The 27810-nt window shown below is 41.1% G+C and overlaps 1 protein-coding gene across 4 annotated transcripts in view; it reads right to left on the bottom strand.

The window, feature by feature from the left end:
* Nucleotides 1-27810, bottom strand: part of LOC311298388 (RANBP2-like and GRIP domain-containing protein 5/6) — a 103111-nt gene that overhangs the window by 40317 nt on the left and 34984 nt on the right. For all 4 annotated transcript variants that reach the window (XM_084421243.1, XM_084421244.1, XM_084421245.1 and 1 more), the window contains exons 9-16: nucleotides 3032-3213; nucleotides 2435-2616; nucleotides 2231-2354; nucleotides 1668-1829; nucleotides 1463-1600; nucleotides 1217-1348; nucleotides 818-1012; nucleotides 648-731 (exon numbers count right to left, since the gene is read on the bottom strand). In XM_084421243.1, coding sequence (XP_084277369.1) covers nucleotides 648-731; nucleotides 818-1012; nucleotides 1217-1348; nucleotides 1463-1600; nucleotides 1668-1829; nucleotides 2231-2354; nucleotides 2435-2616; nucleotides 3032-3213 — 1199 coding nt within the window. The remainder of the gene's footprint in view (nucleotides 1-647; nucleotides 732-817; nucleotides 1013-1216; nucleotides 1349-1462; nucleotides 1601-1667; nucleotides 1830-2230; nucleotides 2355-2434; nucleotides 2617-3031; nucleotides 3214-27810) is intronic.

The following is a 27810-nucleotide window of genomic DNA, read 5'->3' as shown; positions in this document are numbered from 1 at the left end:
TTTCTAAAACAACACTTGCTTACAGTATTTATTAGACAGGACCGCATAGATGAAACAGGAAACAATGGGGAGCACAGAGAAGGGAACAGGAAAGACAAACAACCTCGAGCCGGGTCTCAAAGTTGGGTCGTCTGAGGCACAGCTGCACTATATATACCAGAGTGCCACTTACTTAATACTCAGCAATATTATTTATCTGACTGCACTGACACTATTGGATGAGAGCTGAACTCAGCTGGACGATAACATTACTGCTTTCTGCAGAGATGCTTTATAGATGAATTGAACTCATTTCATAATTGATGCACTTTCACAGTTATTGAACTGAATCAACACTGAACTGATTTCATCTCAATAATGAACGTGCACTTAATTCTTCTTAAAGCTGCTTTACAGTAGAATTTAATTCTGTTTGCATCTTTGATCATTATTTTTCTGTTTATCACTTTAAAGCAGCTTTGAAACAATATGTATTGTGTAAAGTGTTATAAAATAAAGGTGACTTGACTTTGATTCTCATTCTGACTTTGGAGATACACAGAGCACAAGTAATGTTCACAGTATAGAAGATAAATTCCCATTAGTCAGTGGCAAAGCAAAAGCAAACACAGACTGATTTTGCTACAAGCGGTGGATGTGCGACTGACCTTCAAGGACTCGACCTGCTGGCACAGGATCTGCAAGAGGGACTTTTGGTCCTCGGCCCAGTGTGGAGTCGTTTTGGGCGAGAACTAGAGAAGGAAACAACAGTCAGGAACCGAAACGCCATGTAAACAGCAAGCAAAGCTTCTGCAGAAGCACCAGTGCCATGACATACCATGGATCTTTTAGAAGGAGACGTGGCACTTTTGGATGGAGACGGAGTGGAGAACTTCACATGTGGCTCAGTGGGCTGACCGGGGCTGGACGTCAGCGGATAGTCCACCTGATCTTCATCCCGCTCGTCATCTTCTGAAAGCTGCTGGTTGACCTCGTTCAGCAAATCCATCACATCCTCCATAGATATAGGCAACTTAAAACACGAAGAGACGGGATTAAAGGACTAGTTCATTCAAAACTCAAGCTTTCCAGCAATCCTGAAGACCTTGATTAACTTCTTCAGCTGTGTTTGTTTAATACTAGAGCTGAACTCTGCAGGACAGTGGCCCTCCAGCATCAGATCTGAGGAACCCTGGAGTAAAGTGAGCAGCACGGACATCAGAGGTGTTTAACATACCTTGTCCATGTCCTCTGGACTGGCCTGATAAATCTTTGTCAGGTATTTCCTGAACTGCAGGAGGAAGTTGATGCTCCTGTCCTGCGTCTCCTCCATCCCGTTTCCCGCCTCCTCCGACAGCCTCTGATAGATCTGACAACACACATCCACAAACTCATCAGGTCAGGGTCATTCGCAGACCGATGTTGCTCACTTCACTTCTGAAGCTGAGCCAGTGTGACTGTCATCCAGAGAAAGCACTGTTACCTTAGCAAGATGCCAGTTAGACGAGATGCTGTTGAGCTTTTCCAGCTTTGCGATGGCCACGTCGGTGTTGCCCTCGATGTCAAGCAGTGTGGCAGAGCTTATGGCGGCCTCTTCCTCATATACTCGTACTTGAGAAGGCTGAAGACAAAGAGACCATTAGAGACAAAACCACCATATGAAACAGAAGCAGGAAGAGAGTACATACCTGTATGTCTCTACTGTGAAAGTGCATGAACATCGGCTCCAGAGGTTCAGGAATGCTGCGTTTGTTTCGGATTTTCTCAAGCAAGGGAAGCACAACTTTCCAGTAGTGCACACTGCGGCCTGCATAGTCCTTCTGGTCATAGTAAGAGTTCACCCGTTCCCCCTGTCAAACACACATCGACATCAAGACACACCTACTCAGTACTCTCACACTTACGAAGTCATCAACACTACGAACAAAGCATGGGAATCAAACAGATGAAAACGCTCTAATTCATCCAGCTCTGCTCATTCCCTCGACCGACTGCATGAGCTGCTTCCTGATGTTTACAGACATACTATCTGAGAAACAATGTGCGCTTTATTACTGAGACACAGCATAATAACTGGCCTAATCAGAGGCATATTTACACATGCATGACATCAGGTAAGAACAGAGGTATGACAGTGAACTCGCTTTCCTATCACGTCTTTACTTAATTGATAAATGACACTTTTGTCTGGAGCATCCCATAATTCCTGGCTCAGAACGAGCATCATGAGGACGGCTGTGAGCAGACGTACCACGTCAGTGAGATGCTGAGCCCAGTGGATGAGCAGCGCCGGCTGAAGGCCGTGTTTCTCTCCGGCACGCAGCGTGCTGAGACCGTGCTGAACCAGAATCTGCAGTTTAGCCGACGTCCCCGACCTGTCACACACACACACCAGAAAACACTGTCAGACAGAGCCGTGCGTCAGGCCTTCACTCACAGCAGAGCGATCACTCACAGCGCTCTCTTGTGGATCAGGCGGTAGACGGCATCCCACCACTCGCGCTGCTTGGTCGAGGACAGGAGCCTGATGATGTGCAGAGGCAAACACCGGGGCTGATGCGGCGAGGAGCACGAGGCCATCCGTGCCGTCTCCTGCAGCTGCGTCTGACTGCTGAACACAACGCCGCACAAGAACACCTGCAACACATCACATATACACAGAGTTACAGCTGAGGTGCTTCATCAGGTCCGCTGAGATCCTTCTACTTCCAGTCCTTTACCGACAGTATGACAGTCAGGATTTTAATCCCAAACGTGCTGTGCTTATGAACTACAGCCTTAAGAAATACATTTGATTTCCTAAATTTCATTAATACATCAATCTTCAAAAAATGCCATCAGCCAAACTGTAGAGCCAAACATGTATGTTATAACAGCTTTACAGCATTATATAATCACAGGCATTAAATTACTGCGTTAACTAAAACACAGCATTTTAGAGGCTACATCACCTATAATAGCATCTAAAACAATCATCAGACATGAATGCATGTGCAAATGTGGGTGCATGTTTCCCCCGTGCCTCATTGAGGATGAGGAGGGGTGGACGCACCTCCAGGTCGAGCAGGCAGATGGACTCGGGTGAGTTGGTGTCTAGTTTGGAGGTCTCGAGCGTGAGGCGAGGGAAGAGCTGCTTGAGCCAGCGCTGCAGGCTGACACTCTGCTCCATCAGCGCCCACTGCAGGCCGAGCCACGCCAGGTGCTGAAGATCGCCCGCGTGCAGCAGCACCGCACCTGTGTGAACACACACACACACACCCCGCCATCAGCACTAGTGCTGTTATGGATCACAGTTCTGTATGCATCAGGCCCCACGTTTCGACAGGCATATGACCCGTGGATTATTGCAAAATGTAACCATCATAGAACAAAAGTTTATTATTTGCGTGTTTGTAAATCTTGTCAATTTAAACCAAGTAGACACGAAAAACAACTCAATTTGACAATATGTAATCTGTGCACACACCCGAGAGAGGCACATTTCAGACAGCATAGCTTCTGTACTCATAAAACGAGGCATTGGAAAGTTTGTAGGTACATAAGGAGTTTATTTAAATAACACTTTCCTGATGGCTTATGCTACCACTAACTCGGACGTCGAGGTCACTTCCGTGATTTGGGAATCCTAGGTTCCATTAGCACTTGAACTAAGCCAGTGGTTCCCAAACCTGTCCTGACGTACCCCCAACACAGCACATTTTCTTTGTCTCCCTAATCAAACACACCTGATTTAACTCATCAGCTCATTAACCCATGTGATAATGAGCTGATGAGTTGCGCCCCCCAGGTCCCACCAACCCACTATTTGTCCACTTACCCATTAGAGTGACCAAATGACCGCTTGACTCCAGGGCTGACCATTGCCCCGCCCCGGGGCCCCATCCCACAAACCTAATATTTTTCTACTTTCCCACTGGAGTGACCAATTGACCCCGCTGATCAATGCTGACCATTTCTTCACCCTAGGCCCGCTCCCAAATCCCCCAAATCCACTATTTGTCCGCTTACCCATTAAACCGATCCCATTCAATGAGATGCAAATGGCATATGGGTCCAGTTGCAATGTATTGAATGGGGATTGCTTTAATGAGTTAGTGGGATGATTGTGCTCGACATGGCTCTGCAGAGATTAACCCACTGGGGTCTAAGGTGTTTTTGGGGTCCTTGAGATGTTTTGACATGCCCTGACATTTTATGGAATTATTTTTGTGCCAATAATAATGAACGTAACTTTTCAAGAAACTAATGAAAATATAAATTGAAACTGAATAAAATATCTTTGAAACTGAAAAAGAATAAATCGCAGGCAAATTTTTGGACTTCGTTTTTAATACACTGTATGTTTTGCTAACTATTTCTCATATTTCAATCGCTGATCTGAACTTGCAAATGCGCTTCCAGAGTTTTCATTTACGCTTCTGAAGTTTTCGCTTACGCTTCTGGAGGTTTCGTTTACGCTTCCTGAGTTTTCGTTTGCTGTTCTGACACATTTATCTCGTGGGGGCGGGGCTAGGGACAGTGTGTTCTCATTGGCTACTGAGTTTTTGATTGACAGCTTCTTCACCTGGAAGTGAAGACGTCAGTGGTGTGTTTATGTGTGGATTTGAGCATCTGTAATCGCAGCTTTCTATTTCATTTGAGTGATATTAAGTTTATATCTGTATTTATTTGCTGCTACACTATATTGTTGAGATGATTTCTTATAGAAGGAATAGTACAGACGAATGATATCATTATCATTAGTCATCGTCGCTATACTGGATAACGTTAGCCTACTCGTGGGAAGTCTTTTTTTTTATTTTTTTTTTTTAAACACATTTTATTGTTTTTAAACATACAGAAACGATAATAATGATAATATGTCCCTCTTTCTAAGTTGCACTTTGTACATAAAGGGGAAATGGAGACATCAATTTTGTTTAAAATAACGGGAGTAATATGCAGCCTATGAAGTATTTTGTACTGAGTTTCTCTCAGCCGGTTACAGGTAAAAGTAGACCTGATCAGGCGTATAGTCGCCAGCCAGTCATCCTCAATATATTCGTTATTCAGGTCTTTTTCCCATTTATGAGATATATCTGGTAAGTGGTACATGACGGCAGAACCAAGGAGCAAGTAAAATTTAGCTACAAGATGTTTTCTGTTTTTGCACTTTAGAAGAAGACTCTCCACCTCACTGAAAGAAAAGTTAGCAAGGAAAGAGGGTGATTGTGATGACACAAAATGCCTAATCTGTAAATACCCCAAAAAATGGTGCTTGGGGATGTTGAATGTCTCCTGTAACTGCTGGAAGGATAGCAAAGTGCCATCTTTGAGTAAATTGCCGAATATATGAATTCCCATGTCCCTCCAAGAGAGGAACATGGGTGAACTAACACCAGCGGGAAAGTCAGGGTTTTGAGTTATGGGAGACAGTAAAGATTTTACATTTCTCCTTCCTAGGTATTTAGATATATCATGCCATATCCTGATACTGTTGTAAATAATAGGATTGCGTTTTATTTCCGAGTTTATCTTCTTTGCCTCACATGTAATTAAGCTCCATGGGGAATGTGGGTGGCAGGGCCAGGAGTCAATACAGGTCTCTCTGTTAATATATGAGTGTAACCAGAGCCAAAAGTGACGTGCGTGACAGGCCCAATTGTAAAACAGAATATTAGGCATAGAGAGACCACCCATGTCTGTAGGTAATTGTAATATCTTAAGCTTCTGCCTTGGTTTTCTGCCTTGCCAAATAAATTTGGAGAGCGTCTTTTCTAAATCTAGGTTTATTTTCTTTGTTATATATAAAGGGAGGATTTGCAAAGGGTATAAAAGTCGAGGGAGCACATTCATCTTAATTAGACTGATTCGACCAAACAGTGAGAGAGGTAAGTTCTGCCATCGCTCCAGGTCTCTTTTGACTGAAGTGCAGATTGGGGCAAAATTGAATTTTCGGAGATCCTTTAAGTCTGAGGACACTTTAATTCCCAAATAAGTAAAGCCCGATCTCGACCATTTAAAAGGAAAACTCTCCTGAACATCCGCAGTATTTAGGGCTCCAAGTGGCATAGCTTCAGATTTATAAAAAATTATAGCCTGATATAGTACTGAACTCATTGAGAATATCCATAATTGCATAAATTGATCGCTGAGGGGAAGACAGAAATATAAGGATATCATCTGCGTATAAGGCAATTTTGTGTTGTTTACTTCCTATTGTTATTCCCTTTACATCAGTGTGAAGTCGGATGGTTTCAGCTAACGGTTCCAATGCTAAGGCAAAGAGAAGCGGACTAAGAGGGCACCCCTGACGGACACCCCTTGCTATTGGGAAGGGTTCGGAACGCCGCCCATTAGTTATGACAACAGCTGTAGGTGAATGATATATGGTTTTGATCCATTTAAGAAAGTCCCCCCCTAAGCCAAATCTTCCCAGAACATTGAATAAATAGCCCCACTCAACCCTGTCAAAGGCTTTTTCCGCGTCTAAGGAGACAGCCAGTGCCTTCTGTTTGTACTGTGAGGTAAATTGTATAATATTCAAGAGCCTTCTCACATTACTGGATGAATAGCGTCCATAAACAAAGCCAGTCTGATCAGAATTTATAAGTGTGGGGAGTAATTTCTCCAGTCGCCTGGCAAGGAGTTTTGATAGCAGCTTGCAGTCCACAGAAATTAGACTAATCGGTCTGTAAGAACCACACATATCAGGGGCTTTATTCTTCTTCAGAATAACCGATATATTAGCAGTGCTTAGAGTAGGGGGGAGAAAACCACTATTAAAGGAGTCCAAGTACATATCTGTAAGAGGGCCGACTAGTTCCTGACTGAAAGTTTTGTAAAATTCAGGGCCAAAACCATCCGGCCCTGGAGCCTTACCTCCCTTAAGTGCGTGTATGGCTTGTAAGACTTCTTCTTTACTAACTGGTTTGTATAAGTCTGCTTTCTGTACATCTGAAAGAGATGGTAGTTTTATCTTGTTTAGAAATGTTGCCATGTTCTCGGAGGAGGCTGTGCTTCCAGAGCTATAGAGGTCTTTATAATACAATTTCATTTCTTTATTTATGTCAGATGAGGTGAAGCGCCTGACTCCATTTCTGTCCATAAGAGACGGGATTACATTCGGCTCAGTTTTACCGCGAGCAAGGCGAGCTAGTAACCTGCCTGGTTTATTGCCCGATTCAAACAGTCTATGTTTAGCAAAAAAAAACGTTGTCTCTGCTTTTCTGGTTAGGAGCTGATTTAAAGCAGAGCGAGCTGCATCCAACTGTTTTGCCAATGAGTTACTATAGGATTTCTTGAACTGAGCTTCCAGAGTAGCAATAGTCTTCTCTAAATCCAGTTGTTTTTTAAGGGCATCTTTCCTTTGTGCTGACGTATAGGACATAATAGCCCCACGTATATATGCTTTGCCAGCTTCCCACAGCGTAGAAGGGCTAATATCTGGGGTTTTATTTATAGAAATAAACTGCCGCCACTCAGATGTGATATGCTCAGTAAAAGAATGATTACTTAATAGGGTAGGGTCAAGCCTCCAATGTCTGCAGTTTGGATCTCTGTAAGGAGGAGAGATAGTCACGCTGATAGGGGAGTGATCAGAAAGAACTTTGGTAGCAATTGTACAATCCATTATTCTGCCCAAAACTGTCCTTGAAGACAGAAAGTAATCTATTCTGGAAAAAACCTGGTGGGGGATTGAGAAGAATGTGTAGTCCTTATCTAGGGGGTGTAGGACCCGCCAAACATCATATAAATCTAAATCTTTACAAAATTCACCCGTTTTTATACTTTTCTTGGAACGAGTAGATTGAGGGGGGGACACATCAATATTTGGGTCAGATGTACAATTAAAGTCACCTCCTAAAAGTAAATATGGAGAAGAAAATGGTGCCAAATCTGAGATAAGCTGTGGAATAAAAGAGGCTTCATATATTGTTGGAGCATAGATACACCCAAAAACGACATGTTCCCCATATAGGTAGCCAGACAAAAGTACATAACGTCCTTCCTTATCCGATATTGTTTTATTAAGGGTAAAAGGCAGGGAGCGATGCAGAAGAATTGCAACCCCTCTACTTTTCGAGTTGTAAGAAGAATAGAATACCTGGCCTACCCAGCTTCTCCTCAATTTTATATGTTCCAGATCTGAGAGATGGGTTTCTTGGAGAAAGGCAATTTGGCATCTCTCTTTTTTAAGGAAGGACAGGATTTTCTGTCGTTTAATGACATGGTTAATGCCCTTCACATTAAGTGAAACAACCTTAAGGTCACTCATGTAAAGCTAAACCCTTCATATAGTTGGAAACATTCTATACAGTCATTAATGAAACACAGAAGAGAAAAGGCAGCAATCGATCTGGTAGTCAATAAAAGACTGGAGATAAACATACATTGTAAAATCAAAAACACAAGAAACACAGAAAATGAAGCTGTCTGTGGGAACCGCTCCCGGAACAGTGGCTCAGAACCTTGAACAAAATAGAGCCCCCCAAATAAGAAAACAAGAAAAAAAAACAACCCTACAAGGGCGTTAAAAGTCTCAGGGTAGGTGAGGCAGAGAGGTATCCTCCCACCTGTGGGAGAAACCACACCAGCAGCAGGAATGGCCACTAGCATCCCACCGCCAATACCCGTTCCCCGCAACCCTCCCACACCCTCAGCCAAACAGCCGGTATGATTAAACCGTAAACTCTAAGTGGTTAAATATCATCAGGAAACAAAACGCGGACACATTACCTGCGCATGTGTCTATCACAGCAATGAGTGAGCAAGTGAGTATGACAGTAATAACAACAACAATGAATAATAATAATACTAATACTACTACTACTAATAATAATAATAATATTAAATATAATAATAATAATAAAAAAAATAAATAAAAAAAAGGGTAAGCTGCACCGGTATATGTAGCAGGGCCGGTCAGAGCCAAAATATCAATAGATTGTGTATATCCAGAATATCTAAATAAAAATAAAATCAAAACAGAAAATATAAGTTAACAATTAGGGACAGATACCTGTAACAAATCAGGAGAGAGGTCTACGTTCACATCTTGTAGCTCTGAAGATAAACTCCCAAAAGATAAGGCTCGTATAAGTGGACCAATTAGCAAACCAGTTAAATAAGAAAAAATAATCGCCCAGTATCCATCTCTTCTGATGCAGTCCCCATGTCAGTCACAGACGGTATAGCCTTTCATTCCTCATCTTCCGTTCGGCAAAAATTCAGTCACTGTCTACTGTATAAATCAGGTGAAAGAAGATTGAATAAAATAAAATAAGATAAAACAAAGATATTTAAAGTTATCCATATGTTCCACGTGCGGAATTAACCATTCTTGCTCAGGAATTCCTCTGCTTCTCGTGGGCTTTTAAAGGAGCGTTCCTCTCCGTTGAAGATGAAGCATAAGCTGGTCGGGTAGCGCATCTGGAAACGTAGTCCTCTCTGGATGAGGCGTTCGCAGACTCCGTTGAACTGACGCCGGGATTCCCTCACCTGGGTTGATAGGTCCTGACGGATGTTAATCTTGTCGCCTTGGTAAATGATCTCACCTTTCTTTCGGACTGCGGCGAGGATTTGTTGTTTGTCACTGAAATTCTGCAGCTTGATGATAACTGGTCGATTATAGTTTTTCTTCGGCGGGCCCAAGGCTCTATGTGCCCGGTCAATTTTAATCGAGCCTCGCTTGGTTTCCAGACCCAGCACATCTGGAAGCCAGGACCCAAAGAACCTGACGGCCTGATTCACAGCCATGGATATACAGTATGTTTATATATAGGGCTATACAGCCATCTACTGGTTACACAACAGTATTACAAATGATAAATGCTGCATGACTCCAAGGTAAATATTTAGTACTGTAAAATCCCTTAAATATATAATATTTTAAGTCTGCAACTTGTTACTGTATGTGGGAGTTCAAAGCAGTTTGTGTTGTTACATTATAATACATTTCCTCTCTCATTTTCCAGGGAGTGGAGCAACTTTTCCATAAACAAAATTCTGATGCTGACACAGGATGGAGTGATAGTACCAGAGATCCACTGTCCCTATCAGACAATAATCTTACTTTGTTCAGACACATCATCTTTGAATGATCTTGATCTTCAGACACCTGATTTATTTTATTTTAATAAAAAATAGCAAATATTTTAATTTCCTATAGATTAAAACAAACACAGTTCACAAGTACACAAGAGGTTGCACTTTATTCTTATTAATCTATGCTGATCTTGGATTAGCATACCAACAGCATATGAATGTTGAGGGGATAGTTCACCCAAAAATAAAATTATCTCTTATTTTACTCACCCTCATGCTGTCCCAGATGCATTTTACTTTCTTTCTACAGATAAACACGAATTAAGATTGTAAGGAAAGTAATCCATCTCTGCGAGTCCTAAAGACGCTTTAAACCACACATAGTGAGTGTGACGGTAATCCATGCGACCTCAGTGGATGAATCAATGCCTTCTGAAGTCAAACAATAGGCTAGATAAAAGAAATACTAATAATATGATTGTTTTAACTATTAAAAATCACTTCCGACCAACTGTCTTACTTACATGGGTTACAATCCACTTGTATTATGGACTCACAGAGATGGATTATTTCCTTAAAAATCATTGTCTATGTTTACGTGAAGAAGAAAGTCATATACATCTGGGATGGCATGAAGGAGAGTAAATGATGAGAGAATCCTCATGTTTTGGGTGGATTATCCTTGTACTGCTTTTGTCCAGTCACTGCTTTGCTATTGTACTGCAACAGGAACTGCTCAAAGAGTCATTGCATCATTTAAAATGTATATGAATTTTAAATATGTATTCTGTATTTGTAATTGTGCATTTTGTATAGTAATGTATATCATGAGAATACTTTGCATTACATGTATAGTATGCAGTTAATGTTTTGTGGATTCTGGTCTTTCCGGTCACAACATAATTCCATCCAAGACTTTCACTCTGATACTTGTGTAAATGCTTTAGTGACAATAAAGAATGTACATTTATTTGAATTTATATTTTCAATTACATTCATTTAACTGGTTGTATAAGGCACAATTGAAACGGTTGATGATTGTTAAAATATATTTACAATTTTAAATTTTAGAAGATAGTATTAATTAAATGAAATAACTAAATACAATTATCAATAAAAAAATGGCAACAAGAACATTCTTTGTGTGACATATGTAGTGAAATGCCCTTTGAGGTCTGTATCTGACAGCAGGCCATGACTGTAATTTTCATATTATTTAAATTCCTCTTATTTAATTGATCATTCATTTTGATGGTGTAAATGTATATCATGCTAACAATGAGTAGTGTGATGGCCATGGTTGCCAACCTTGATGACCTGGTTGAAGTTTGACTTTCTTGACGGCTGAATATATCACACACGTTTGCTAGTATTCTCTTTAAATTATAACAGCTGAACCTAATCAGAGCCTAACATGCAAAAGAATCATCATAAATAATCAAATATTCTCCGAAAACATTGGACACTACAATATTTTAAGTATTATACAATACTTTAACGTAGGCCTACAATTACACCTGAATAGACTGAATAGATCTCTTGTGGTCCTAAAAGCTTCTGTCGACTAAGTAGTAGCAGCAGGTAAATACAGATCAAATTAAAAAACAAACATAACTTAATATCACTAAAATGAACTGGAAACCTGCGCTTACAGACGCTCAAATCCACACATCCACACAAATAACACACACCACTGACGTCTTCACTTCCTGGTCAAGAAGCTGTCAATCAAAAACTCAGTAGCCAATGAGAACACACTGCTACTAGCCCCGCCCTCACGAGAGAAATGTGTCAGAACAGCAAACAAAAACTCCAGAAGCGTAAGCGAAAACTTCAGAAGTGCATTTGTAAGTTCAGATCAGTGATTGAAATATGAGAAATAGTTAGCAAAACATGCAGTGTATTAAAAACGAAGTAAAAAAATTTGCCTGCGATTTATTCTTTTTCAGTTTCAAAGATATTTAATTTAGTTTCAATTTATATTTTCATTAGTTTCTTGAAAAGATACGTTCATTATTATTGGCACAAGAATAATTTAATAACATTTGAACTTTTTTCAGTTGCTAATAAACATATTAATGGCAAAGGTGTAATTACACTCTATTTAGCACAAACAGGGCTACCATAATATGTGAGCAACATGTATGTACATGTTTGTATTTTTGAGAGAATAATGTTTTGCATGGTTATTGAAAAAACTAAGAATGAAAGTTTCTGAAATAAGGCCACAAACACATACCAAATATGTGTCCACAAGACTTTTGACTAATGGATGTCGTCGCCTAGAGTTTTTTCTTCAAAATGATCTGAAAATCATCCTGCCTAATCATCCACATAAAACGATACATTGATTTAAATTTAGTAAGACACTTTTTGTTTGGAAAGGCAATATGAATGGGGGTGTGAATGATCATGAATAATGCTATGACTCACACCTGAGAAGACAATGACCCGCATAATGAGCTGCATAATGAGCTGCATAATGAGCCTTTCATTCAGGTGTGTCACTGAGCCACAAGAAAGAATGTGAGGACAAAAGGAGTATATACATACATACATATATTCTACAGAATTGGTTCAAAGTTAGAGTTGGAAACATCTTGAAAAAGGTTTGTCTTTTTTCCACAAATTTTGTATGCATGCAAATTGTATAATATCCAAGGTAAACATTTCTAGTAATTGTGCAACAATAAAATTAATTTAATGAGAAGGCTTGTACCTATTAAGATTTTGTTTACATTTACCTTGTAAATATATATGTTGCTATTTTATTAAAAAGGTTACAATTACAACAATAATTATTCACAATCCTCAGCTGGATCTGTTGCATCCTCGAAGTGAAACTAGACCAGCACTTCTGAGGTATATTTCCCAGGATTATTATTACGATAGTATTATTCCTCACAGCGTAGAAAGACGATGTAAAGTACATGATTCTTATTAAACTTTATTATGTTTTATCGAGCTGATGTGGGCATTGATACGTTTCCATGGATTGCCTCAGATTATTTAAGCTTGAATAGCGCGAGCTGATAATGAGCTGAAATGAGAACGACTGACATCTCTCTTTTTTCATACAGATTACATAAACAGAGAATATTTGTTTTCTTATTGAATTAGATCATTTAAAAGTACACACTTAAATGATTATAAAGATATATAGCTCATGCCTGGGTGAACAGTATTTGCTGAGTTTTGTGTAAGTTTAGAGACAAGCTCCAGAAAAAAGTTCACGGAGACGCAGAAAACACACCCTATTTATTTTCTGTATTTTACAAAAGCACGTTTTGTTTCGATTGTAAGTGGACACATACAAAATTTGACATTTTACAGTTCCCTTTCGAGGACGGTCACTTCGTATTGCGCAGCTAATACGCAGTGGGGAAACTCCTTTCCTCGAGAAATATTGAGGCTAATAATTTAAAACGCAATGCAGCTGCACAGCGAACACAGCAGATCGCCCATTGGCTGTGCTGCGGCAACTGCACATTCTATGGCCAAGCGCCTCTGACGCGTGACCCAATCAAGTGATGTAGCGAATTATCTCAAATGAGGGGAATATATAATTAATCATACTGGTTATGATCAATTATTACCTACACATTTTAAATCACCCAAAAAGGGAATACATAGCCCATGTGTTGGTATCTATATATAGATAATTAACAACAACGAATTACAATCAATTATGAATATACAGATAGGCTATTGATCAAATTTCAGAATAACTTTTTACATAATTAATTTCACATCGAATAATCCATTCGCTTAGTGGGAGAGGGGAGTTAGGGTGATTACGATCTGTTCGAAGCTCACGAAGGAGCTTGGAGGCGTTTCTGTTTAATTTCTACCATGACACTAACATGTCAATGGAGCAATTTGATCCAGACTCATTGGCGCTAGACCAGTGAGTTACATGAAGGAGTCCAATAGGTTAAAAGCTTTCTGAAGCTTAGAATGAAAAGGCCATCATGATTTCGTCCAGACGCTACAGTGACTTGGCGCCAAGTACGTCAGAGCACGCCCAAATGAGCGTGGCATAAGCCTATAAAGAGAGCCCATTCTGGCCATATAGCAGATTTTCTCTCCTTCAGCGACTCTTCACGTCTCTGACTCCTCTGAAGCCTTCGCCGTCGAAACAAGCCAAAACAGCTAGAGCAAGCCTTTGCATGCAGCGGACAGCGCCTTCAACTTACCTCGAAACCACTTCTCTTCTATCGCTGCTCTCCTGACGCCATATGGCGAGAAAATGCTTATATCCTTTACAGCTACTGTTGTGTTCACCGCTGCAACACTCAGTTTCATAAAAGAGCAAAATTAGCAAGATCTGTTCCAAATGCCTCACTCCTGCACCTCATGCGGATCACGTCTACATAAGGAAGATGGGCACACGGAGTGCGCCACGTGCCTGGGACCCGCCCACGCTGAAGCTGCACTCTCTGCCGCGGGTTGCTCTCACTGCAAGAGCCTGCCCATCTCGACACTGCGAACGCGCCTAGCTCTCTTTCGAGATGGCAACACCTCTCCTCCTGTACTTCCCTTTCCGGCACTACTTCAGCCACCAAAGAAGAAGCACCGTAGCCAACGGCAGCCCGAGTACATGGAAAAAAGCGAGCCCACGCCACAAGCGGCGGGTCTCATCTCCTTCGGCGGAATGGACGAAGAACACAACGACAGCCTCTCCATTGCTGCGTCTGAGGAAGAGTGATCGGGCTCGGTTGACACCGCCCTCTCACAGTCTGGTGCTAACGCTGCTGCTACCAGAACTAATTTGGACGCCGATATGCTGCGCATCCTCACTACGGCCGTTTCAGACCTCGGTCTCGAATGGACCTCGCCTGAGGAGCCAACTAGGAGCCGGCTGGATGGATGGTTTTTGCCAGGGTGCCAGCAGGCCCCCCGTCACAAGCCAGCTCCTTTCTTCCCTGAGGTCCACGATGAACTCACGAAGTCATGGTTCAGTACAGAGTACTTCTACTTCCGCTACGCTCTCCTCTGTTGACGGCGCAGCGGAAAAAGGTTATGAGAAGCTGCCACCGCTTGAGGAAGCAGTCACCGCCCATCTATGCCTGCCCACTGCTGTTGGCTGGAGATCTAGAGCGGTACACCTCTCAAAGCCCTGCCGAAACACTTTAGTCCTCGCAGGATGCACCTTCTCTGCTTCCGGTCAGGCTGCATCGGCTCTGCACACCATGGCGGTGTTGCAGGTGTTTCAGGCCAAGCTTCTCCAGACAATAGACGAGTCTGGCCTGAACCCTGAGGCGTTCCGTGACCTGCGCAGCACCACGGACCTACCGCTGCGCACTACAAAGGCTACTGCCCAAGCGATCGGCAGAGGTATGGCGACCCTTGTCGTGCTCGAGCGCCACCTTTGGCTGAACCTCACGGACATCAAAGAGGCAGATAAAACGGCTTTCCTCGACTCACCTATCTCCAGCACCGGCCTCTTTGGCCCGGCTGTGAGGGGTTTTCACTGAGGCACAGAAGTCTTTACAAGCTATGAAACACTTCCTGCCTAAGCGCTCCAGCTCTGCCTCAAGCTGCCACAAGACCACGCCGCCTCCTCAGCCAGCGGCTGATACCTGTCATCTCTCAAGATCAGCAAAGCGCTACCCGCTGCCCCAGCGCCAGGGCCCCCGACCCCGCGTTGTGTTGGACCCTGAGCCGCCGAAGCCTTCCTAGCCACAGGAGGAAAGATAGAGGGTCTGAGTCTCGCTCTAGCCAGACCGCCCTCGAAAAGAGCTAATCTAAATCTCACAGCTCCCTGTTCAGCTCAGGCGGCTGGAGATTTTCATACTGTAGTCAATGGGTCCGTTGCTCTACATGCACCCCTACAAACAAACGCTGTTTTCACAGCGACCCAAATAAACCACAAAATGAGTATGTTTCACCACACAACACCCGGGTAATCAGTCCCCCTTCACTAAAATGTGCACAAAACACAACACAAGGGTATTAGGTCCCCCTATGCTAGTCGGCCCAGCCCTAATGTATATTCAAACCCTAGCCACAAGGGTCCAGGCCTGGCAAGCCATCCCCGGAGTGTCGAACTGGGTTTTAAACATTATAAAGCGTGTCTACTCGCTCCAATTTGCTCCAATTCGCTCGCAGACCCCTGAGGTTTCAGGCAGTCGTCAAGACCTCGGTGAGAAGCAACGTGGCTCACCAGCTTCGCACCGAAGTGCAAAATCTGCTAACAAAAGGGGCAATAGATTTAGTCAAATCCTCGCGCAGGTTCGCCCGGGGGATTGTTTTTTTACTGTGGATCTGAAAGATGCTTACTTTCACATTCAGATAATGCACAATCACAGGCCATTCTTGAGATTTGCCTTCAAGGGGCAGGTTTATCAATACATGGTCCTACCTTTCAGTTGGTCCCTAGCACCTCGTACTTTCACGAAGTGCATGGACGCAGCACTTTCTCCCCTGAGGCAACAGGGAGTGAGCGTTAGAGACCTGCATGGGTTCGGGTGACCCGCAAATTTTGCGCAAACGGGTGAGAAATATCCAACTGTGTCGGATACGGGTGCGGGTCGGGTCGGACACGGAGGAAACACGGGTTTAAAACAATCACGTGCAAACGTAAAAAATATATATATGCATATTTTTAGGAACACACTTACAAAAATATGCCTGTATTTCAAGTTGATAAAATAATTTAAAATCCACATCAGTTTATTTGTGCCCACGCCCTCTCAGGAGTCTGTCTCTATACCTACTTTCACTTTGGAAAAAAAGACGTCATAACCGCGCGCGCGATCTGCTTGCAGTCGGCGAGATGGATGCTGAAGAGTTGGAGAAAAGAGTTGGAGAAAAGAATAGCTAGGACTAGGAGATTGTAAAGTTGTCGACAATACGTTATCAAAAATCAAGTCCATTGTGTGGAAGAAATTTGGAGATATCTGAAGAAAACAATATTGTGAAAGGATTTGCTGCATGCATTTTCGTGTTGGATAGCCGCAAATGTGGATTCATCGCCGAGGAAGCACGCAGTAAGCAGTTCTATCGAACAGTATTTTTCACATTTAACACTGTTAAATATGTGTTGTGTGCTGGCAGGGCGTGTTTGAACCCAAAATTGTCAGATGTAAGCTAGACAAAATTGCGTGGCAGAAAATGGTGTTGTAGCCGCGTCTGTTATTAGGCTACTCGAGTTTTGTGGTAACGTTGGCTATGTTCTTCATGTACCGGCCATTTGACAGATTCGGCTGAAGTTGTCCTTGTGTTAATGGTTGTGTAATAACTTCTGTATGACCGGACAATAAACATTTTTGTAAGTGTGTCTATAATGTGATTGTCTAAACTGATTTTATTTCGGGTGCGGGTCGGGTGTCGGTTCTATTTTAAGCGGGTCGGGTCGGGTGCTGATTTGAATTAGTGCTGCTGTCGGAAAATGGGTCGGATTTGGTTTTAAGCACTGCGGGTACGGGCGGGTGCGGATTTTAAAAATTGGACCCGTGCAGGACTCTTGTGAGCGTGCTGAACTATCTCGACGATTGGCTCATTATGCCTCAGTCGAAGACCGAATTACTGACACACAGATCCATGCTCCTCAACCATTTGGAATGTCTGGGGTCAATTTCTCCAAGAGCAAACTGTTACCCATCCAGAACGTAATCTTTCTGGACACAGTTATCGACTCAATGATGAGAGCGCGGCTCACACCAGAGCGCGCTCTCTCTATCCAACAGCTGATAGCCTCCTTCAGGGTAGGTGCGTGCATGCCCCTCAGGAAGTTTCTGAGGCTTCTCGGTCTCATGGCCGCTGCATCGTCAGTACTCCAGCTAGGTTTACTGCATATGCGCCCCCTTCAGCACTGGCTAAAGCACCGTGTGCCAGCCCATGCGTGGCGGTCAGGACACCTGCATATTACGGTGAACCAGCGCTGCAACAGAGCTCTGGTTCCCTGGAAAGCCCAGAACTGGTACCAGTCGGGCGTACTCATGGGTGTGGCCTCCAAGAGGAGAGTAATTTTTACAGACGCCTCCAACCAGGGTTGGGAGCGCTGTGCGAGGGCAAATCTGTCTCCAGCCTCTGGCTGAGCCCGGAGAAGAGCTTACATATCATCTGCCTGGAAATAAGAGCAGTTTGGTTGGCCCTGAACGCATTTCTGCCAGACCTCAGGGGACACCACATCTTAATCCACATGGACAACATGTCTGTAGGGTCCTATATAAATCGCCAGGGTGGCCTCAGATCAGGCAACCTGTATGTCATGGCCAGAAATCTCCTCTGGTCGCATGCCAACCTGCGCTCTCTGAGAGCTGCTCATGTCCCGGGAGTCCACAATTTGGGCGCGGACATAGGGCTGTGTATTGGCAAGAATCTGGCGATACGATACGTATCACGATACATGGGTCACGATTCAATATATTGCAATATATTTCGATACTGTGCATAAGGCGATATATTGGGATTTTTTTTAAGTAGGACTATAATTTTAGAAAAAGCAATATTTAAAAAAAGACATGATGTGCATAAAAGTCAAAGAAGTTTACTTTAGGTAAACAATTGAGTTGCCTACACAGAAAATCAAACTGCCAGTTTGGGATTGTGGTTCACAGGTTCTTAGTGAGCAAATTTTTATATGCTCAAGTAGGCCATAATAAAAGAAAATACATAGCCCCGTCATAATACAAAACAACAACGTGAACTGGACGAAAATGAATAAAAGTGGATGAATGTGAACAAAATGAATGTGTCAAATATTGAAGTCAAGTTTTATGTGATAAAGATTTTAAAAGAACTGGACGCGCGAATGAGGTGAGCCGCGCTAAAACGCCTCATTCGCGCCGCAGGACCTCCAGACGCGCGTAAACGCGTCTTTGCATTGACTTAACATTGAAACCAGCATAAACTCCTGCAGAGTTTAGATAGGCCTATGTTTAAACTCTCAAGACAGACCTCACATCCCGAACCTCACAGCAATTGGCTGCCGACCGCGTTTTTCGCTTGATATTTGCATAAAGTCGAGAACTGCCCAACTTTTTGACTCTCTCTGTCGCTCTCTACGCTTTCTCCGGACCGCTGTCAATCCCAAAATGTCCAGTGGACACGCACCGTTCGGCGAGCCTGGCGAGGACACTAGTGGTGCGTCTCAGCATAGCCATCTAGTGGTAGGGATTTAAACAACATAAACGTGAACCACTGTCTTATGCCGGGCGTACACCAAAGGATTTTCACAGTCCCAGACTAAAGACCGGCATTTTTTAGGAATCTTACTGGAGTCTCGGCGCGCTCCCGTCGTCTCGATCGTTAAATGTGAGGTGATAATCTGCAGTCGGCGACCCGATTTATGCCCGTCTTTCTCTAGTCTTTCATATCAAACATGTTTGATATTATCGCAAGTCGTAGCGTAGTCATAGTGACGTAAAACAATCAACAGCCAATAAATTCGTTCTCAGAAAACCGGAAACAGGACTTTCTAAAGCCATTTGTCACCCCCCGCAATGCTGAGACTACCCTTGCTGTGAGTATTGTCCATTCTCTGTATTCTACAGTAGATATGTATCTTTTCTTGTATTATGTACCCTCGAATATTCACTGTGAAACACTTGTTCATAATTTCAACACAGCATTTAAAATTATACCCTTTCAAGATATTTAGTTCAAACTATTGTTCTCATCATATAATGATATAGATTCATAACCCCCATATACAGTCATGTGAAAAAGTTAGGTCATCCCATTAAATAGTCAACTCTTTATTAAGAAATGTTCACATAACAATGTCTAATTTGATTTTTTTCATTCCTGGAAAAGAAAGTGATTTATTGTAATTAAACAATATAAATTAACATTTTTACTCATCAAACAAAAAAATATGCATAAAAATGCCTATTTTAATGGAGGAAAAAATTAGGACCCCTAATAACTAGTGATACCCCCCTTTATTGAAATTACTTCAGTGAGGTAAAATGGTGGAATGGCTGATGTCAAAGTCCTTTGATATCTTTTTAAATCCTTTTCCACACTCATAAGCAGTGTGGGGGAAATATATGGGGGGGGGGTCCTAATTTATTCCTCCTCAAATATTGCATTCTTTTAAAATTACATTTCACAGAGAGTCTTAAAAAGGCCTTCCTTATTTTTAAATAGTTTAGTTAAATCACTGGGTCCTTCAGTATTGTTCAAATTGTTATTACATGTCCATATGTTGAAAAATAGACAGGCTTTCATGGTGTCCTATTTTTTTCACATGACTGTATGGTTGCCTTTATATAATTTAATAATAATGATAATTTATTAATTATTTTAATTATTATTTAATGATGATAATAACATAATTTGGACAGTGACTCCCACCCCCTGCAGAACACCATCACTGCACTGAGCAGCTCCTTTAGCGATAGACTCCTTCACCCCAAATGTGTGAAGGAGAGATATCGCAGGTCCTTCCTTCCTGCTGCAGTCAGACTGTTTCACACTAGCACTGCTCCTTGTAGACCACTCACACACCAAGGACTCAGTTTAATATTGTTCATATATTGTTTATTTATTGTATATATTGTTTATATTATTATTATAATTATTTATTGTTTTTTTAACTATCCACTGTGCTGCTGCAACACTGAGAATTTCCCAATTGTGGGAATGTAAGGTCTATCTTATCTTATCTTATCTTATCTTATCTTATCTTATCTTATCTTATCTTATCTTATCTTATCTTATCTACCACCACTGTAGGCCTACCTTCAGAAATATTTTGGATCATGCAACATAATGTGATACATGTTGATATCTAACTGTAGCTGCTTCTCCTCCATTTGTTAAATCACTGCTGAGCATGATAGGAGGAATTTGGTGGGAATAAAAAGCTAAAATAATCTAGTTGTAGTCTTGTAAAAAGTGTCACTACAAGATTCAGTGTTTGTAAAATCTTTAGTCTGAGACTAAAAACTGTGAACCCAAGTCTTTAGATGTGAGCTGATAATCTTATAAAGTCTTTTCTAAATCTTTTCAAAGTCTTTAGGTATACAGAAAGCATTACCATGAATATTTTTGGACGTAAAAAAAAAAAATTTAAAAAGAAAATCGATATTGCGTTTTTGAAAATCGATACAGTATTGCAAAATAAAATATCGCGATACTCAAGTGTATCGATTTTTTCTTACACCCCTACGCGGACATGCTATCAAGAAACAACACTCCCCCAGGTGAGTGGTCTCTCAACCCACAGACGGTTCGTCTGATATGGAGTATATTCGGCAGGGCAGAGGTCGACCTCTTTGCCTTCGGAAAACAACACTCATTGCACAACTCTCAAGGCCTTCTGAAGTGAAGCGATGCGTTCGTGTAAGAAAAATATCCATATTTAAAATTTTTCGACTAAAATAACTAGCTTCCGGCATACAGCCGCATGCATTGATTTACGCCAAAAGAGTAACCCTTGAACTTGACGCACAACGTAATGATGTTAATTGACGCCTCTCGCGGTTCAGACAAACAGGGCTGGGCAACCACGTTCGTCATTATGTTGTGCGCCAAGTTCAAGGGTTACTCTTTTGGCGTTAATCGATGCGTACAGCCTTCTGCTGGAAGCTAGTTATTTTAGTTCAGAAAGTTTTAAATATGGATAGTTTTCTTAAACAAATGCATTGCTTCACTTCAGATGGCCTTTATTAACCCCCGCAGACCTGTCGAGCACTTTAATAATGAATAGATGTGCTTTAATGGACTTCTAAGGTCAAACAGCCATTCACTTCCATTATCAGGCTTGGAAGAGTCAGGACATTTTTTAATATAACTCCGATTGTATTCGTCTGAAAGAAGAATGTCATATACACCTAGGATGGCTTCAGGGTGAGTAAATCATGGGCTAATTTTCATTTTTGGGTGAACTCCCTTTAATCCATTCCCATTCAATCCATTGCAACTGGCTTTGTGTACATTTTAATTCAAGTTCCTGTCATGATAAAAACTATATTACTGCACTCAGCAGGCCTCCCTGAGTCCATAACACCAAGTTTCGTCGCAAAATTCCACTGTCCACGAACCCAGTATTTTACATAATGGGATAAATCTCCATATATCCATATCTAAGCTCTGGAGAGGTCTGGAGAGCCAGGGCTTGTGGTTCTGTCTACGTGTAGGTGCCCTCTATAAGAACGTAGAGTTTCAAGAAGATCTAAAAAAAAAAAAAAAAAAAAAAACGAACATTTTCAACTGAAAAACTCATACCCCTTGCAGATTTTTTGGGTTAAAAAAAACATTTCTCCAATCTTCTTGAAACACTGGATTCTGATATAGGGCACTGAGACATAGACATGAGTGCAGGTTTGGTGGCTCTAGAGCCTCCCAGAGCTGAGATAGGTTTCATCTGAATATCTCGACAGGAAAGCTTAAAAACCACAGTCTCTACGAAGCCACTATCTGAGCCTCATTAAATAAGTTGGAATTGACACATTCCACTAACTTTCAAGTCATTTAGGACCTTCCTGTATGACGATGCAGAAAACAAAAAAACGTCCTAGTTCCAATCTATTTAGTGGCCACCAAATAGTGGGTCAATGAACACTGCATTTATAGATGATATTTCACATTTAATATATTTTTTTATTCATTAAACCACATCTACTGTACTAAGCACACTCAACTGGACACATTCCACTAACTTTCAAGTCATTTGGGATCTTCTTGTACGACTTGGAGCAGAAAACACAAAAACGTCCCAGTTCCAATCTATTTAGTGGCCGCAAAATAATGGGTCTGTGAATACTGCATTCATTGATAATATTTAACATAATTTTTATTGATTAAACCACCTTTAGAGTACTAACTATACACCATTCAACACATTCATCAGACTTTCAAGTAATTTCAGTGCTTAATTTGCATAAAAAAATGCAGTGTCCACACAACCACTATTTGGCAGCCACTGAAAACATTGCAGCTGGGAGCTCCCTTCTGTTTCAGTGAATAAAAATCTTAAATTTGGGGTTAATACCTAGGGGTGTCGAATGCTTGTTCATGGGGCCCTCAGTTACAACATATTAAAAATGGGGGGTTGGATTGGGGAGGTGCAGGTGAGCATCCGTAGGTTGTGTGCACCTGCCCCTTGCCTTAAGACCATGTAGGCGTGCTTTTTGTAATCTTAGTAGGTAAGCAGACAAATAGTGGGTTTGTGGAACGATTGCTGATCATCACATTGCTGATCGATTGCTCCTGCTGCAGCTGTTTGTGTTGGTGTGTGTCTGACAGCTTCGTATATCTTTCTGTTTTGAATCATTATTTACCATCATTCCTTGCTGTTTATACTGCTAAATATAACTTACTCAACATCACACATTAACCTGACATCGCTAGCTTCAATCTAAATCGTTACTGCTAGCACAACATGCTAGTAATTCGCTAGCCTGTTAGCGTGCCATCTGTGCGCACTTTATTTATTTATTTATTTATTTATTTTTCTCTCGCGCCTTTTACGACTCCATCAAACAACTTAGGTGAGTAAGATCTGTCAACAAACATGGTAAGTCATGTCATCTTCTCCTTTTATTGTTACTTGCATTTCATGTAACATGTTAAGCATATCCTTCTCTGTCAGCACAGGATTTACATGTGATAAATGCAGGGAGATAGTAAAGCTGACAGGGAAGATTTCAGAACTAGAGACACGCATCCAAGCTTTAATTGAGGTTAATTGTAAGAGTGCAAGGGTTTTAGATACTGCTTTGGATGTGAATAGCTTAGTGAACTCTTTACATTGTTCGGTTCCGGCTGTAGTAGAGCCCGTGCAGCAGGGCAACTGGGTGACGGTGAGGCGCTGTAGTCAGGGACAAAACACCGCTCTTCCGTTCTGATTACAACTTCAAATAGATTCTCCCCTCTCAGTGAAGCCCCCATTGAGAATCCTGTTGAATGTGCCCTAGTTATTGGCGATTCTATTACACGGGCCGTGAAAATAGGGACACCAGCCACCATAGTCACATGTTTGCTGGGAGCCAGAGCGCCTGACATCAAAGCAAATTTAAAAGTGCTGACTAATGCTAATCGTAAATTCTCTAAGATTATTATTCACGTCGGCACTAATGATGTTCGACTCTGCCAGTCGGAGATCACCAAAATTAACTTTACAGAGATGTGTGAACTCGCAAGTATGATGTCAGGCACTGTAATTTGCTCTGGCCCCCTTCCTCTTCGCAAGAGTGATGAGATAGATAGATGAGCAGACTGTCATCACTCAATGGCTGGTTGTCTAAGTGGTGTCCGCAAAATAATATAGAATTCATAGACAACTGGAAAAGTTTTTGGGGCAAACCTGACCTGTTGAAAAGAGATAGTATTCATCCATCCTGGGATGGAGCTGCTCTTCTCTCTAGTAATATGGCACATTGTCTTAGAGCTCAAACATGACAATCTGGGGCTCAGGTCAGGAAGCAGACAGACTGGTTAAACCGAACTTCTGCTAGCGGCCTCGCGTCACCAAGGTCAGATAAATCCCATCACATAGAGCCTCTTTCACCTAGATATCATCATATAGAGACTGTGTCTGTTCCCCGAATTAGGACATACAAAAAACTTCCAAACCCATCTAAGGTTAAAAATTGAATTGATGTTCAACAAAAATGATGCTCGCCTGAAAGGCAAAGGGGGAGGTGTTGCTGTAATTTAAAGAAATATTTTTAGTTTTGCTAATAAGTATAGTTTCAAATATAATTATTTTGTTTAATATAGCAATATATAGTGTAAATGATAAATCATGTTTGAGATTTGTGCTGGCTACTGTATACAGGCCACCAGGGCACCATACAGACTTTATCAAATAATTTGCTGACTTTCTATCAGAGTTAGTACTGGCTGCAGATAAAGTCATAATTTTTGGTGATTTTAATATACATGTAGATAACGAAAAAGATGCATTGGGATTGGCATTTAAAGACATTCTGAACTCTATTGGAAATAGACAACATGTGTCAGGACCTACTCATTGTCGTAATCATACTCTAGATCTAATATTATCACACGGAATAGATGTTGATGCCGTTGAAATTCTGCAGCAGAGCGATGAAATCTCAGATCATTATCTAGTCTCGTGTAAACTTCATTTAGCCAAGGCTGCAAAGCCGACTCCGTGTTATAAATATGTCAGACCTATCACTTCTGCCACTAAAGATTGCTTTATCAATAATCTTCCTCATCAGTTTCATCATCTCAGCATCCCGGATAGCTTAGAAGAACTCGATATTGCGACAGAAACTTTTAACTCTCTCTTTTCCAGCACTTTATGACACAGTTGCTCCGTTGCGCTTAAAGAAGATTAAAGAAAATAGTCCAACGCCGTGGTACAACGAGCACACTCGGGCCCTTAACCCTCTGGGGACCAAAAACGCGCCTGCGTGTTTTGCTCGTTTTTTTTTTTTAGCAATGAAAAATAAACACTAAATGCTCTGTTAATTTTGATCTTTCATTTTCGTGTAATACATCAATCGATCCTGTTCAGTTTCTATTTTTTTTCTGTATACTCACAATAAAAATAAAGTGTTTTGCTTTTTGACAAATAAAGAAAAATGAACATGATGCGATTTCTGCCTTCTCTCTGTCAGTAAACTCCCATTTGAAACGCGTTCGAAAATGATCTATAACTCCGCGAAAATTCAGTCAAACAGGCAAACAGACCCACGAGCATAAAGCTTGAGATCGCATCTTTTAAATGAAGTAATTTTTATAAAAAACAAATATTCTCAGCTTCTGTAATCTGTATAAAAAGAGAGCGACTCCAGTCGAGCTCATTACGAGATCATTCAAAAGTAATTCGACCACGCCCCGGAGAGCGCGTGCTATTCAAACGCAAATTCTGAGAACGCCCACATCAGCTGTAAACAGCGCGTCGCGAGTGAAGCATAATATAGCCTACCTTATGGAGAAAAGTTTCCTCAGAACAGTGCTGATATGAGGAGCAATATCTCCTGATATGAGGAGCAGATCCTGCTGAGGAGTGAGGTAGGCTGTTATCTTTTCTCAAGTGTTAATGTGGAATAACGTTAGTGTAGGCCTATGTAAACCGCAAAAAGATGAATCGCATTTCTATAATATGACTCGCCTTTTCTGTGAGATGAATGAAGGGTACATATTTGTAAAGACTGTTTAGCCTAAATATGAATCGCGCGTCTGTGTGTGAAAGAATAAACTGCTTTGCTATAGCCTACTGAGATGAGTAAAAATCGACTGAAATATGTTGAAATAAAATATCTAACGTCATATATATATATATATATATATATATATATATATAAAAAATACTATTTTTGTCAAAAATAAAGTCATAGACTAAGATGTTAGATGTTCCAATGTTGGCTATATTCAAACTAATGAATACATATGATAAAATGTAGGCAAATAATCTTTTTTTTTTTTTTGACAAAGAAAGAGTACACTTGAAATATTGTTGAAATTGTAATTGTTGTAATTGTAACATTTTTAATAAAATAGCAAAACATATTTACAAGAGAGATGTAAGCGAAATCTTACATGGTCAATATAAGTCTAAATACATCTTTTGTCCTTGCATTGTGGCTCAGTCAATGTCACACCTGAATGAATGGCTCATTATGCAGAGTGGGTGGGACATTGTAATCTAAGGTGTAAACTACTCCTCCCCCTCGCATATTGGCTTTCCAAGCAAAACCTGTTTTACACCATTTAAATCAATGTAATTTTTTTTTTGTGAACGATAAAGCAAGACTATTTTCACATCATTCTGAAGCTAGAACTCAAAGGGACAACATCCATTAGTCACTTGTGGACACATATTTAATATGTGTTTTGTGGTCTTAATTCAGCAACTTTCATTTTATTTTTTTCCAATAACCACGCATAAACATTATTCTCTTAAAAATACAAACATGCTCGCATATTATGGTAGCCCTGTTTGTGCTATATAGAGTGAATTTACACCTTCGCCATTAACATGTTTATAAATAACTGAAAAAAGCACAAATGTCAGAGCATGTCAGAACATCTCAAGGACCCCAAAAACAGCTTGGTCCCCAGAGGGTTAAGAGAGCAGCCAGAAAAATGGAGCGAAACTGGAAGAAAACAAAACTAGAGATATTTCACATTTCATGGAAGGAGAGCTCGATTGCTTACAGAGAGGCTTTAAAAGCTGCTAGATCTGCTTATTTCTCAAACCTATTAGAAGAAAATAAACAAAACCCTAGGTATTTATTTGAAACAGTGGCTAAACTAACGAAAAAGAAAGCTTCAACCCCAGAAGTTTCCAAGCAACACAGCAGTAATGACTTTATGAACTTCTTCACTTACAAGATTAATAATATCAGGGAGAAAATTATAACTATGCAACCGTCTACTACAGTATCGCATAAGGCAGTGCATTGTAGTCTCCCTGAGGAAAATTTTGATTCATTCAATGCTATAGGAGAAGAAGAATTTACTAAACTCGTTAAATCATCTAAATCGACAACATGTATGTTAGACCCTATGTTACACCCCTAGGGGTGTAACGATACATCGATATGGATCGATGCATCGATATAACGTCTAACGATACGATGCATCGATTCCACACTTAAAATATCGATATACACCTTTATTTTGACACTCTCCACATTCTCACGTAACATCCTTCCACCAAAGCACATTTTCGTTTACTCACCAACCAAAAATAATAATAACAATAACCTATAGCAGGCGGCCTATAGATCGTTAAAAAAGGAACAGTTTTTTTTTCTTTCAGTAACACTACACTAGAGAAAAATATATAGATTATCATATGTCACTTCAAATGTTTCCATTCATTATGATGTTATGAAATGAGATTGGAATAAAAACATGAAGCCTAATGTT

This window comes from Rutilus rutilus (genome assembly GCF_951802725.1).
Source record: "Rutilus rutilus genome assembly, chromosome: 10".
NCBI classification, from domain to species: domain Eukaryota; kingdom Metazoa; phylum Chordata; class Actinopteri; order Cypriniformes; family Leuciscidae; genus Rutilus; species Rutilus rutilus.
This window is presented reverse-complemented; position numbering and strand designations above follow the sequence as displayed.